General features: G+C 45.7%; 1 protein-coding gene across 4 annotated transcripts in view; it reads right to left on the bottom strand.

Annotated features, from left to right (window-relative positions):
• Window positions 1-1,476: 1,476 nt before the first annotated feature.
• The window catches only part of RREB1 (ras responsive element binding protein 1), a 125,360-nt gene continuing 111,297 nt past the window's right edge, over window positions 1,477-15,539 (bottom strand). For 3 of the 4 annotated variants that reach the window (XM_076330494.1, XM_076330496.1, XM_076330497.1), the window contains 2 exons: window positions 5,958-6,704; window positions 1,477-2,790 (listed from right to left, as the gene is read on the bottom strand). In XM_076330494.1, coding sequence (XP_076186609.1) covers window positions 2,270-2,790; window positions 5,958-6,704 — 1,268 coding nt within the window. In that variant the 3' untranslated portion in view covers window positions 1,477-2,269. The remainder of the gene's footprint in view (window positions 2,791-5,957; window positions 6,705-15,539) is intronic. The other variant, XM_076330498.1, reaches the window with a different exon arrangement.

Below are 15,539 nucleotides of genomic sequence, written 5' to 3'. Positions count from 1 at the left end.
GAGCTGCAAAAAAAACCAAAACCAAAACAACAAAACCAAAACGACGAAAACCAAAAAATACCCAAAATAATAATAATAATAATAATTATTATTATAATTATAATAGTAATAACAATTTAAGGGATGCGTGAACGGGTTTTAATTAAGTAGAATGCACCTGGGTAGAGTTTCAAATGAATCATTGGTTGTGATTGATTTATCTATATCTGGCGGTAGCTTCGTTTCTGAACTGGTTCAAACATCCCTATTTAAAAAAAAAACAACAAAAAAAATAGAAATCACATATACCTCAACCATTTTTTCTTATTCTATCTGCAAGAATATTACTCGAGAACGTTTCTCTTCCTTTGAATTCCGGACAGTGAGATTTCAGTCTCCAGAAATTTTTGGAGAATTTTTAATATAGATATAGATATATATAGATATATATATATTATATAATATAGACTGGGTCCGAGGCCCACTTCCTCCATGTCTGGTGAGAGCAGGAAAAGCGATTCTGCGGGGGGGAGGGAGGGAGGGTCACAGTGCGGGCTGGGCTGGGGGGCTGCGGTGGTGGAATAGCACAGTGAGGCTCCGGCAATGCTATTATGGCTCTGTCTGTCCCAGAGGTCATGACTGAAGGACAAGTAACAAACAACAACAAGGACAACAACAACAAGGACAACAAAAACGCTGGGCACTCCTAAAAATGCACAGCTACAGTAGGATACATTTCGCTTAACCCCTTCAATGTCGGTGGCTGGAGTGTCACCTGTTGCCGGCAACAGGAGCCATACGGAGAAATTCCAGCCGCCAGCATTAAAGGGGCCGAATTATTGATATGAAATTTAGACACACACCTCAAGTCTTCAAGCATCAACCCCAAAATCTCAGGAAGAATTTTTTTTTAACTTATTTTATTTATTTTTAACATGTCTTATATCTGTAGTTTTATTTACCAGTAGTATTTTCTTGCTCTAGAACATGACAGTAGCAAGATGACGGTAAGGCTCGCGTTTCTCTCCTGCTTGCTTTCAGCTGGAAGACGGAATAACTTTGCTCTTTACGTAACACACGCTGTCACCGATGTGATTGCAACAAGATTAATCTAGAACTCGCAGTGCCTTTCTTATGCACTTGGAGGGGCCTTACACGGCCCCGTTCTCGCACGCTTCTCCCCCCAACACACACGCACGCACACGCACCCACACGCACGCACTCGCACCCCACCGCGAGTGAGATGTTCCCCTGTACAGGTGTGATGATACCTCGCTGGCCTCCAATCGACTCTCCGGTCAGAGGAAGGGTTTCATTTAAAGTACAGTAGAAGAGCTGCAACATAAGAAGAGGAGCTGGTGAGAGCGTTAAGTCAAAAACATTTCGAGAGGGGATCCAAGCTGCGTTATACATCTGCGTGGGCAAATATTGCCCATTGGTTTCTGCTGACTGCAGAGACAAGCGAACTGACGGATTTATAAAATAATAATAAAATAATAATAATAATAATATACTGAAGCAAATCAAACATATATAACAGCGGGTGCATAATTTCCATAGGTTACGTTGCTATGTAACTCTTCTCTGTGTCCACGATGGCCAGAAAAACCCCCTAGGATTTAGAAGACCATTTCTAATGCTGAAAAGTGGAAACAAGCGTGAGGTTGAAATTTGTTGTGTTTCCTGCTTTTGGCTTGAACCACTTTGAACACCTTCAACTGCCACGTTGTTCAGGCCTGGAACAGGCCTGGAACAGGCTTAATGCTCCACCATGTGGCAAATGCAAGAACATCTACTGAGAAAAAACAATACATCAACATCTCATCTGCATTTCCTCTGACTTTTTCATATGAAATTCACATAATTTTTCTTCCAGTTATTGGCTGTGGTATCCAAGGGCCTCCCACCCCACTGCCCCCATTTCCAGCTCAGAGAACAAACACAGCGACTATCACAGATATACAAGAACAAGCTCACGCACACCAATACAAAAGGTAACATTAATGCTTAAATGAAAAAGGTCCTCTCCAAATAATTCATTAAAATATTAAAAAAAAATCATTTTTGAAAAAAATCTATGATACCAAAAGATCTAATAAAGTAGTAAGGCACTCAAATCAGTATATACTGTAGTCTCTTGCATTATTATACCGAAAGGCATATGGCACCGCGTCCAGTCTGCCATACTCTCCCCACAACTGTAGCTCGCTCTTCCAAAAACAAAGACTCCAGAAACCTTGCTCTGCTGGCTTCAGTTTGCGTGCTGGGACGGGTCCAACCTCCTAGCAAGTCATTCAACCCCCAAGAGCTGAGGCGCACTGTCTGCAGAGGCAAGGATGTGATTCATGGGAGACTTTTTGTTGTGCATCTCCAGCAAGTCTTGAATGAAACCCGAGGGCCTCTCGTGCTCGGAGCTACCCCGAGGTTCCTGGTCTTTCGCTGCCTGTTTCTGTGCACTCTTGGTGGGCTCTGCAAGGCAGGTGCCGGCTCCTCGCCCGCTCGGCCTCTCCTCTCTGCAGGGGGAGTCCTTGGCCGTGCCAGCCAGGGACTCTTTTCGGCTTCCCATGAGTGATGCATGGCTACCGACGCCCCCTGCGGAGTCGCACTCATTTTCTGAGATGGGGTTGGTGCCACTGTGGCTAGACTCATTTTCGCTGTCTTCTCCGCACCTCGACTGGGTCTCTTCCCTGTCGCTCTCTTTCCCATGGTTTCGGGCATTTTTGACTTTCTGGTGTATGCGCTGGTGACGAACCAGGCTGTGTTTCAGAGTGAAGGTCCGTTCACAGGTTTGACACTTGTACGGTCTCTCACCTAGAAGAGAATTAAAATACAAAGTCAGCCGTAAGGTCACAAACGCACCTCCCTCTTGTTTCAAGCAGTGTATGATGCTCTGCACTTTGGAAATTCAGTACCTACACCAAACATGGATGTCGCATTTATGCCGATTTTTTGCTTCTGTACTAGCAAACTAGCGGATGGCATGCAAGCAGGAATACAGATAAATCCCTTGGGGCACAAATGAAAAACCAAAACTAAGTGTCTTGAGATTTCTACAAGCTTGGTATGGCCCTGCACTAAGAAGGGAGGAAGACCATAAGCCCCAGGTGCTCGCTAGCATCCCATCTAATTTAGTCAGCAACTTTTCTGGAAGAAGCTTGCAGTCGACCTCTGGAGCTCAAAAGCCTTTGTGAAATCAGCCCACCACAGGGGCACCCTGCTGCAGGTCAGCCCCTGATACACGCGGAGAGAGAGGACTTGAGATGGAAGGATGAGGATACTGCCCAGGTAACTGTGGTCAACAGCACTTAAAAACTGAACCAAACAGCATATGAGAAAACGTCTCCCTCTCTCTTAGATGCTGACAGATGGGCAAGCATGAAATGCGCAAGTTAATCACCAAAGTTGAAGAGAAGCTGTCAGGGATTACCCTTGCTACAACAGCCCCTCCTCTTTCTGTGAAGCAGAAGCCAGTATCACCACGTTTCTAAATGGACACAGAGCAGCTAAAGGACCTAGACTTGTCAGGCATTCATGGGACACAGGAGGTGTCTGTTAGAGGTGATCAAAATTTACTGACCGAGTGAAAAATGCCTGCCTCGGGATGTTATTTACAGAGCTGCTAGTGTTCCTCAGCCCACTGGTGCTTTAGGACAGGAGTGACATGTGAAAGCCCCTGAAAAACCTCTTCACGCCCATTCCACAAATGCTACTCAGAGGACAAAATTCTTCCTCTTATTTTGCAATCTTAAGCCGCAGAGCAGCTGCAGGCATCCCCTGCTTTAATCAACAGGTAGTCTGCTCCGATCTCAGAGCTGCTTTTTGCACCTGAAATGCTTGAATGCTTTCCTAAGCATGAGCTCATCAGAAAACAAAGCAACCACAGCCCCACAGACAAAATTCACCCGAAGTCCCAACCAAGCACAGTGCCCCAAGGTGCCGTCTGCCCTGAAGAACCGAAGGTCCCACCCTGACCACTTCATTCTCTGTTTCCGATTGCACCTATTAAAGTTTTTTCAGTGCTGCAATTCCATCAAGACACCATCTTGTGCCAATGAGCATACAGAACAAGACACTTGTGGCTCATTTCTTACTTGTAATAATGCTTGGGATCATTAAAAGAAAACCAGTTACAAACGTGAGGTGGCTGGCTGAAATGTGCAAGTAGGTCCTGCTGGCCCTGGGAAGCCTGACGCTTCTTAGAAACGTTTCTCTCTGGTGCCTTGCTTGGGCATCTGCTATCAAGGGAGGGCATGGCTCCCCGGGACCATTTTCGGCCGACAGCCTTTGCCCATCCGGCACTTGGCTGTGGCTGAAGCAGTGCCATGGCTCACCCTGTGCTTGGGCAGGCGGCACCAGAGCACCCCGCAACTATTTGCTGGGAAGCAGTCTGTACCAGGAGAATGAAACATTTCCAGCCCAATTGCCATTCAGTAGGCAGGCAGAGGTTTCTTGCATACTTCAGCATGTCCCAAACGTTCCTCTTCTGAGTAAAGAAATTCCAAAACCTTACAGTTATCTTTAAAAAAACCCACACGTTAAAACCAAGGTATAAGCAATGATATAATAATACCTGACAGTATTTTGCCAATATAGCTGAACGAGTGGAAAGGAGGAGGAGAGTCAACCCACAGTATTGAGGCAAAATCCTCAGTTGAAAATGTGCTGATTTAACAGCGAGGATAGGTGGTATTTACATTTATTAAATTTGAAGAAAGCACTGACCCAGGTTCCTATTCAACACCTATTCTACGTTAAAACGTCCTCCAGTGGCAAACAGAGAAACAAATGGGGGAAAAAAAGCTCCGACAAGGCCTGCATAGCTCAGCATGCAATGAAAACGATTAAAACATACGGTATGGGAATCTCTACGAGCACACACCAGTGTATCACTTGGGGGCAAAGCTCAGTACTTTCGGTATTAGCATCTTTCCAAGACTTCCGAATTTAGTATGAAAATAGGCACAAGAATGGGACCCATCCCCCGTTTCACTTGTGGCTCAATGCCAGAAGAAAACGGGTCAGTTTTGCACTCAAGAGGTCAATATTTATGATTCAGAATGGTAAAAAGTTTGGTTAAGGCACTTGTCTTTGGTGTAGTTTATTAAACACCACCATCAATTACAGCACAAATATTTTGTTAATCACAAAGATCTCGTCTTCAACAGAGAGCACCTTCAAAAAGATACAAAATGTCAAACTGCACCCATCTTCCCATGTCAGAGCAGCTTGCTGACAGGTAAAATGCATCATTAATAAGGATGCATTAATAAGGATGAATGATTAATTCACCTTTGAGCTGGCTCATGGCTTCACCTCCTTTGCATGGTACTGCTGCAAACTGTGTATCGCATAAAGCGATCCCACATATTTTAACTGCCGAGTCAAGCCATCGGACAAGCATTTTACTACCTGTGTTCCAGCTTCCCTGCCGAAGCCTGAATGAAGAGCAGGGTGCCCACTGTAGCTTTGCCTTTCACTGAAGCAACAGGTCACACAGATCACCAGCGCATTACCCGTACCAGGCTTAGATAATCAGACAAAACCAGACTCTCTCTCTCTCTAAACTTTCACTCAGAGATAAAGTCTTATCATATACTGCCAAGTTTCTCCACTGCTCGTCAAAATACCAGGAAGAGGTAGAGCCACGCGCACATGACAAGAAGAGAGTCAGAAGCTGGACAGAACAACTGCCCATGGGTCTCCGTACTTGCCCTCACCTCTAAACTCTGTAAGCAAGCATGGGGAAAAACAGTTTGGGAATTGAAGATAAGGCAGTTCTGACAATTCCCGCTCCCTCGATAGGCTTTATATGCAGCATGGGGGATTGGGGCAGAGAAGACACCTTGCAGATACCTGTAGGACTAAAAGCAGTGTCTCCAACCTCAAGTGCTAGCAGTAATCGTGCACCTACAGAGCAGATGCCTGAGTCTGGTGACAGACTTGCTCGTAATCTGCTCTGCGCTCAAGTCTCCTCTTACCTGTATGAGACCGCATATGTCGCGTCAGATCTTGCAGAGACCAGAAACGCTTGTTGCACACAGTACAGACTTTCTTTCTTTTGTCTGCTTTTGCAGTACTCTTAGCCCCATCAGTCTTTGGTTTTCTGTCATCACTGCTCTTCTCAGTGGACTTTCTCTCTGTGCCTTCCCCCTCAGAGATGCTTTCGCTCTCTTCATTCTCCTTTCCTGTTGCCTCACAGTCCACAGGAGACTCCACTACCTTCAAGTCCATCGGAGACTCTTCCTGCTCAAGACCAGAGTCCTGCATCGAGGGAGCTCCTGCATCATCCTGAATGCTTTTGCTTTCATCCTCACTGCTCCTTTCATCCTTTCTGTCCTCACGAGTGTGGGCCTTTTTGTGACGGCTAAGAGTGCCAGCAAACTTGAAGGTTTTGCCACAAATGTCACAGGCATGTTTCCTTTCAGTCTGAGAACTCCTGCCTGCACTCTGGTCACTCTCTGCCAGCTTGAAGTCCATTAATTTGCTGGCAAAATTGAGGTCAAGACTTTTGTTACTTACAGAATCTTCCTCAGGGCCCTCTTCGTATCCATCCACTTTTTCTTCAGCATCCTCTTCTGCCAGAGGGGAGTCAGCCTTCTGCTCCTCCTTGGGGCCGCACTCACTCTCTGGTAGTTCTGTTATTTCCTCTGGCTGTTCCTTCTCGCAGGAGGTCAGGTCCAAGACTTCGTTTCCTGTGGCTAGCGTCTCCGCATCAGACTGGCTGTCTGCAAGCAAACAGAGAGAAACTTTCAGTGCGAAACTTTCACAACTACCAGCGGTAAGGCTGCACATGGACCCACGAGCATTGCTTCTGATCAAGCGTCCCACATCTGTTTCTCTTATCTGTGACCCAGGCCAGTAACTTACAGCTGAAGAGAGATCAAAACACCACAGAACCCAATTAACAAGATGATTAAAAATATGTAACCAAACGCTTTCTTTTCCAAAGTACACTCGCTTTCTCGGCAGTTTCTTGAAGTCACTTTTAATATAATCACTTTTACCGGAGAATGCAAAATGCTAACACATCAAAGAAGAGTTGAGATCACTACTATTACAAATACACCATACCAGAGACACGTGGATGTATTATTTGAATATTTCATGTATGAAATTTGGATACAGATGGAAGTAATATACAACCAGATATTAATCAAACTAACTTATAAAGCATAACTAGTGGGAAATGCTTTTCAAAGGGAATGTAAAGGCCTCATGCAACCAACTGGTACAATTAAATGTTAAAAGGTAGCCCAGGCAGTAACACAGAGGTCAGTTTAAAAAGTTGGGTATACATCATATAAGCAAAAGATGCAAAAGTTTGTCCACAGGTGGGTCTTCAACACACACCAAAACATAAAAGCAAAGATGCAGTAACAAGCAGCATCCTTCGCTGCTTCACAGTTCCCCCAACAAGAAGGCAAAACCCACCTAAGACATCCACCTTAATGACCTCCTCTGCTTCCTTATCAGTTTGTAGCATTAACATTGCTGAAGACATAACATGTGTCAAAAAAAATAAAACAGATAAGGCATTTAAGGAGAACAAAGGGCTGGAGCAGTACCCCTTCCAAGCTCTATACAAATAGTGTATGTGTAAATAGGAAATAAGCTGGACTGGATCTGGAGGCCAAAGCTGACGATGATGCACGGCATGTAACTGCATCCCCAGTGCCACTTTCCAGCAACCGTTCCAGGGCATGAACTTAGCAAGTTGTGCTTTCTGAAAATTGAAACTTTCCTTGCTTTAAGTCCTCCTCCCCACCCCCTTCTTGCTGACAGCGTGCAGCCAAGGGAGCACACAACCTAACAGGCATTTCAGCGTTCATCTGCAAGCCTGATAGCTGCTGAGTAACTACAGGGATTTAGAAACTCTAGTAGAGCAGTTTAAAAGTTCTCTGTTTGACACAGTACAATATGTGCTTGTCTCCGAATTGCCTAGATTTCCTATTACAGGCTTTTTTCATAAGCAAGGAGTAATGACAGAAGAAAACAAGATAGTTCTCAGGCACTTAGTAGTTCGAATGCAACATAACTTGCATTGACCCCATCTCCTTGCACAAATGATAATAAATGGCCATTAAACAGATGTCAAAGCTAAGCAGCATTTCCAGTAATCGAGAACAATCACTTAATAGAGCATAATCTTCGAGGTGCTTTTTCTTGGGGGGGGGTGGGGGGGGTGTGAAAAGGGGAGAAGTGACCTGTCAAAAAAAATAATCTCACCTTTTAATCAAAACAGATCCGTTTACATAGACAGTGGATTACACAAAAGCTTTCCACAAAGTTCATTGCTCATCTAATTATCTGCCCATTAAAACACGCAACTGAGCCATAATCTGTGTATAATGCTAGAGAATTTGAGGATGTGGGTATCTGAAAACAAAGGTCACCTACAAGTGCCCTATGAATCTGCATTCGAATTCGAATGTTTGACTCATTGCTTATCTCTTGCCTATATTAAGGAAAAAAAAAAAAGCGCTATTATAAACAAAAAGAGGTAATTTCTAAAAAACAAGCTGAAATGCCAATGCATAATAATTAAGGGGAAGCACTACTCCACAACCCAGAGAAATAGGAGCCAGGCACGTGTGAGAAGCCGGACCCACGCACAGTGCTCCTGGATGCAAAGCAGGTAGCCGAGTCTCGCGGCTGCCAGTGCAGGCAAGAGTGTGAGCCCAGAAGCCAAACCCAGGCTGTATCTACACAGGGGATACGTTTAAAAAGGAATCACGGCTATGGGTTCCTGCCTGCCGCCTTCTTCCACACACAGCGTTTGGGGGCAGGATGAGCGCATGTGGCTCTCACTGGCAGCGCCTCACCTTGACCCGAGAGTGGGGATGAAAGGAACGATTAATGGCAACCAATGTGACTCCCCACTGCTGCTGAAAGGGTCCTCGTCCTTTCCTGGCCACCCACTCCTGTAGCAGCCCTTGCACAGCCCTAACATTCACACAGCTGCGCAGTGACCGGGGCCTTTTTCACCAGAGCACAGGTTTACGTTGGACTGAAACGACCCCGTAATCACTGCTCCTTTTAGGCTAAGGGCAGGAGGGAAAGGAAACAACAGGGAAGAGGAGTTTCCTCCCCAGCAGCCTTTGGTTGCTACCATTGCAAAGACCCATCTGTGGATGACAGATGAAGAGACAAAACTGGAGTGGCAAAGTGGGTCTGAGGCACAAAGACCTTGAAGCGACACCGACAGAAAGCACCTAAAATGGCTGCCGTACCCCCGCCGTCAGTGCTCATCCTCAGCAAGGTGGGGGGCACCTCCCAGCAGGTGTGGGTCACCCTGTCCCATCAGGAAACACTCCCCTGAGGGGATATGCATTAGACAGGCCAAAGAAAGACTGCAAGCACAGCATGGAGGGGGTTCATCAGGGAGCCGGGCAGGACACCATGTGAGCTCTGTTAGGATGGAGAGGAGTGAAGAGCACGAGGAGACCGAGATGGAAGGAGCTCCTCTTTTATCGTACCAAGAGAGATGTTTTATAATTCTTTGCTGACCAAACAGAAGACAGCGGATGCAGAGTAAGTTGGTTTTTCAACATGATATATCAGGAGCAAAGCGAACGAGGGGAATATACAACAGTAGCACTCAAGTAAGAGAAAAACAAAACCAAAACGTTTTAGAACACTCAAACGCAAAAGCCACAACTTTTATGTTCAACATGTATATTGTGCATGATTTTCCACTTTTCCCCTATTTTTCCCTAATTTTTTCTTGTTATGCTTTCAGTATTTCCAAAAATATAAATTTATATTTTTCTTATACTATACTTTGTATTTTTCTTATAGTATACTCATCCTTCAACGAATGGTACCCAAACTTTATCTCCTTTTTTCCCCTCCTCTGTGCCCTGGGCCCCTTCCCAGCTGTTATGCTGTTCTTGCATGGCTCGCCCATAATTACATTTCCTGTGCACGAAAGACACAATCCAAGGGATAGGTGGTCCACAGGTAAGTGATGTTGCCTTACTAGCACAGGCAAACAGACGAGGTCAACATCAAGAAAAACAAATGCAAAGTTTAAACAACGTGGCTTCATGAAGGGCAGAGACCACTTCAGACCCCGGGAGCACGGATGCACACAGGCTTTCTCTTCCGAAGCCGGCCCACCACCCTTGAATGAACACATTCAAAACTTAGGTAGGGACGTAGCCAGGAACGTGCTGACACGCGTACGTGCTTGGGTGAGCGCTCTTCCTCCTTACCTGCACAAACCAGACCTGCCGTTTTCTTTGTCAAGAAGGAGTTTCACAGGCCCCTTATGAAACTTCATGCATATCATAAAGCGGCAGCTCCCGACTAGTTGAGCTGCTCTGTGGTTACCCCAACCTGCACAGTTGGTTTCGCAGCTGGTGAAAAAGCGAGCTGCTTTGCACAAACCCTGGCTGTTTGGGGATGGGTGAGAATCAGCCCAGCTCCGCTGCAGCTGAACTGGAAGAGCAGCAAGGGAGCTGTGAAGGTGTGTGGGAAACACGACGGTCGTGATGACAGCCATGTCGGGTCTGGTGCAGGATTTCTCCCGCAGTGCAAGGGATGGCTGCAAGGGTAGTCTCGCACTGGCAGCCGCTCCATCCGCTCCAGCAGAGGTTAGGCTTGGCCTACACTACTGGTTTTCCCCAGCTTACATGCCTATCTGCAGCAACAGAAAACCTTGCCGGCCACACAATTCCAGCAGGCTTGTATCTTACACAAGGAGGAGGATTTTGACTGAGCATTCAGATCGGGGCAAACATCCCTGCAACGAGGCCAAACTCCTCTCAGACAGGTAATTCCCGTTTCCAGAATTTTGCTGATTCACGGTGCAGAGCGGCCACTTGCATCCAGGCGGTGAGGAAGGCAAGGTGCATGAGAAAGGCCTGCCATTTCTTTCACCCCTTTCCCATCTTTCACTAAGGTTGTAAAATGCTTTCTGATCCATTTGTTATCCCAGATATTTACACTTGGTGGGTCAAGAGGACAAGAGCGGAGAGGTCTGCTTGCCAAGGTTCCCACCCACTGCCATTTCTTCAGCAACTGTGGGAGCAGAATACATTACCTTGCCATGGACAACCAGTTGGTGTCACTCCTCTGAAGTGAGGATAAGAAGGTGACACTATTTGATGATGTCAATTCTGACACCCAAGTCAAAGAACATGGGCAAGGTAAGGGAGAGAGAGGGGACGAGCAGGGACGTAAGGACGTACGGAGGAAGGCAACATGAAGCAACCACTGGTACCTCAGCTGCTGCCTCGTCAGCTCCTGGGAAAAAATGAACTTCTCAGGAGATATATTCATAAGCAAAACCTCAAGGACTCCATCTGAGAATCCAAAAACTTTTCCACTTGCATGAAAGAAACCACTATATAGTTGTAGCCAAAATCATTTTCCTTCGAACTGTGGAAAGAAAAGACTGTTTCCCTGACGTCTATTTATAATTCAAGTTGCAGTTTTCAGTCAGCCCAGTCAGAAGAGTCCGCTTAATCTTTTATAGGTGGCAAGAAAGAAAAAGAAAGATGACTAAACTGCTTTCCTGCATAGACAAACCGAATTATCAAGAGAGACACCGAATGTGGAAAGTTTCACATAAAAGAGCAGATACAGGTGGGGAGGTTGCTGGTTTGATTCTGTTTTCCCATGGCTTTCTTTTTTCCTGGAACTAAGGTGGAATAGAGAGTAGAGCTTGAGATGCTAAGGAGTTATTAGATAAAACATGGTGTTGCAAGGGAAACTATTTTGTGACTTTAAAGCAAATGTTTATTGCCAATCATTCCTGACATCCCAAGAGAAGCGTTAGAAAGCCCATCACATAAATAATGCTCAAAACTGGAGCAGACAGACCACTGGAAATGAATGTTGTACAAGCAGTTGGCATTATCAGTCAGATGAGCAGACGATTTACTATTTTCCCTACATTAACTGAAATAACCCCAGCTATTCTGATATTTTACAATAGACGCAGCAACCACTAGGTGGTAGCAGTCTAGTAAATTTGGGATTTTTTTGGACCCACTCACACAATGCTGCTGCTACTTCCACCCACGAACTGGAGAACATCTTTCCAACCTGTGAAGTCAACTTGCAAAAAATTTGGGGGTTATCTTTTTCCATTTTTACTGTAAACACTCTAAACACTAAAATTTAGCCACCTTCATTACATCACATGCACACACACAAGTTAAATATTTAATTAGCCCTCAGTTGAGGGAGCTTTGGTCATATCTGCATGCCTTTTGAAATGAAAACATTTGAGATAGAAAAGGACTATTTACAGTAAACGGAGCTGAAATATCTGGGGGAAAAGGAGAAAAAAAATTCTGGAAGAAAAACACTTTCTGCGTTTGACACAAGGTATGATTCGCCAGTACCTTCAAGAGAGCAGCTGAAGTCACCAACACAAAGAAAAGTGTTCAGGACTAGCTCTGACTGCACCTACCAAGTGGACATCTGCATTGAAGGGGTGGGGGCAAAACCCCCAGACTTTCAGCTTATGGTGAATTCCACTGTTTAGCAGAAAGGCAGTTTGATATAGAGCCGGCAATACAATCAGCAAATTATTCACTATCTCCTCACTATCTTCCAAACAACAGCTCTAGCACTCGGGCCAACCCCCAGCAGCAAGCAACTTTTGCTTTACCCTGAGCTGCAGCTCTGGAGCAGCTGTTAAACTTTGCCTGACACTGAAAATGCAATTTCAAGCCCTTTGTCCTCTACGAAATACCCACAAATGTAGTTCAGAGGTACAAACAGCTAGAACAGTTTGGAAAAACAAAAAGTCCCCCGCTATACCCAGGGCTCACATGATTTCTGGAGGGATCACAGAGTGGCAGATATCTAGAGCAAAGATGAATTCTGCTAAACGCTAATCGGAAAATTCACTGTTGAGTATACTTACTTTGTCAATATTTGCCTAGTTAGCACAGAGCAGTTGTGTTCAACCCTCTCACATTAGGGGCAAGTCTCTTTAAGAAAGGGATCTTTCCTTAGCAAAGTCTTTTTCTGTATTACGTAAGAGATAATCCCTTACCCCATTCCCATCCCACATCTCTCCTCCGTCAACTGTATTTTGTTGCAAGAAGGAAGCATTCAGAAAGCCCTAAGGAGACAAAGGCAGGGCTGCTTTAATGTGCTGAAAGTGGGCGATTCATTAAGTTGCTCCACAATTTCATTGTACACCTCTCTACCGGTACAGGTCACCCCCAGTCTGACTGCTACAAGCTGGGTGAGATGTCCTCAGTTTGCTTCAGGTGCTTTAGACCATTCCCTTCCTCTCCATGCAGCAAGGACACGCACAAGCCCCATCACTTACACAGCCTCCTCATCTCTGAATCCTATTCAAAACCCCCATCCTGTTTTTGTTTAAAACAAGACCAAAAGAAACCCTCTATAAACTTGTTCCCAGTGACACTCTATTGAATTGCACTTCCTGTCTTACACCTCATCTTAAAGCTTCGCTTCGTTTATGGCTGACCAAACACCATCCAAGCATCTCCCTTCATTCCCTTTCCTTCTGGCGTACAGTGAAATCTGGACGATTATTTACTTCCAAGTACAGCCCTCGCACGGGCTCTGCATGTGAGCCCCAAGCATGCTACTCACCCACCTTTTAAAACCAGCACAAAAAGAGAAAGGACCCCATTTTAAACTAAGCCACAGTTTCAAATTGTTAATTTACTTCCACTGATTTTGAAATCCATTTTTCTTGGACAATGGAGGGAGACCACAAGTCCAAAGCTGTTGAATGATTTTGGACCGTGATTAAACACCACTTGGTGAAGCCAGTTGTAAACACTAAGCTGTGCTATAAAGCGCACGTGGTAACTGTAACAGTATAGGATCTGGGCTCCTTCTTCACTGTCTAAAGCTGCTATTTGAAGACACAATGCATTTGACAGCAAAGCCAATTTCAACAGCATCTATCCCCAGCACCTCCCAGGAGATGCTGCCAACTCCACACCTCAGCTGCATCAATGTGCTCTTTTAGGGCCGTACCGCCAGCCAGATCCGGGAACTGATCTCACGACTGCCAGTCCCTCCCCTTGCCCTTTTCATTTTTTTGGGCAGCTGGGTCAGCTACAGCTGTGGGGATGAACAGTTGGGAACAGGTCGAGCCAGTACAGCCAAGAAGTGCTTTGTGTTATCCAACCGTGGCCCAAGGCTCTGTCTGCCGGGGCAGGTCGAACCACTCTGACCAGCCCAGTGCCGGCTGCTAAGAACAACATCTGTGTTCCACCAAAGTCCTACCCATCCTATGTGCCGCGCCAGCGCTCATCTAAGCAGCTTTAGAAATGCTTGCCTCCTCACCCCACTGACCAGCTGAGCTACGTTAGGATCCCTCTGACTACAAAGAAAGTTTTCAATAGACCCAAGTAGGACATTTTAGTTTCATTCTGCCATGAAGATCGTCAGAGGTGAGCACTTTCAGAGCCCTTTCTGCAGACTTTTGTTCTGCGAGGGGATCATGTTATAACATGAGTCCTCCTCTCTCACACTGTAGCCATCTGTTGTCTGCAGAGGCAGGATGAGCCCACGTGACACCCCAGATACTGTGCTACAGCCCTGTGAAGTTACAGGCTGTTAACATGGTAACAAGGCAACTTAGTCTCTTCATGATAGGCAAGATCAAGTCACGTTGTAACATGTCCCCAGCATGGCAGATTTTAATGCCAGACTTGTACTGAGACCTGTATTACTACATTTGAATCACTGCAAGGCAACCTGCCGCATTAAAAGAAGAAGAAAGGATGAGAGAGGCTGGGAAGACAGCAGACTCCCAAACAAACCGGAGCTTGGAAATGTAAGAGGAAAATCCTGTGCACGCTTTTGTGCAATCTGATCAGCAGCTACCCTGAGGTTGAGAGTAACAACTCATTCGTAATTTTAACTACCCTGATGCACAGAGCCAACTTCTTGCTGCTTTTAGATTTGTTGCTTCAACAACCCTCCCCTGAAACCGACTCAAAGTGACACAAAGTGACCCTGTCTCTCCTGGAGGTGTGAACACCTTACAGCAACAGCTCCCTTGTGCAAACACTTTTCAGGCAAGGGACATGTACCACCATCTGCTGAGCTTCCTTCTTGCATCCACCCCGTTTGGTCAGCACAGAAAAACCCTGAGTGACTGCGCTCACCCTTGGTTTCGTGTCAGCTTGTCCTTTCTGACTAAATGCCACTCGCCTGCCTACAACAAAGCCTTGTGTGATCTGACAATCGATCTCCTTTGCTGCTAAACTCTCAAAACAGATGGGGTAATACGATGGCAGGTGAGCTTCAATGCAGATGAATATAAGGTAAAACACCTCTGGAAAAATAATCTAAAACATGCCTATGTGATGCTGAATGTGGTACTGGCAGGTACATTCAGGCAGGAGGTCTCGGAGCCATCGCTGACAGCTCTCCAGGATCACTGGCTTGTCCCGCAGCAGCAGCCAAACTAAAGCCAAGAAACACTGGGTACCATGAGCAAGGGTATTGAGAGCAAGACCAAGGGTGTCCCTCTGCTGCCGCGTAAAGCCCTGGTGTGCCCTTGTTTCAGGTGGTGTGTGCACTTCCAGTCTCCATGCCACAGGAAGGAA

This window comes from Aptenodytes patagonicus, chromosome 2 (assembly GCF_965638725.1).
Source record: "Aptenodytes patagonicus chromosome 2, bAptPat1.pri.cur, whole genome shotgun sequence".
NCBI lineage: Eukaryota > Metazoa > Chordata > Aves > Sphenisciformes > Spheniscidae > Aptenodytes > Aptenodytes patagonicus.
Note: the sequence above shows the minus strand (reverse complement) of the source record. Positions and strands in the feature narration are given on the sequence as shown.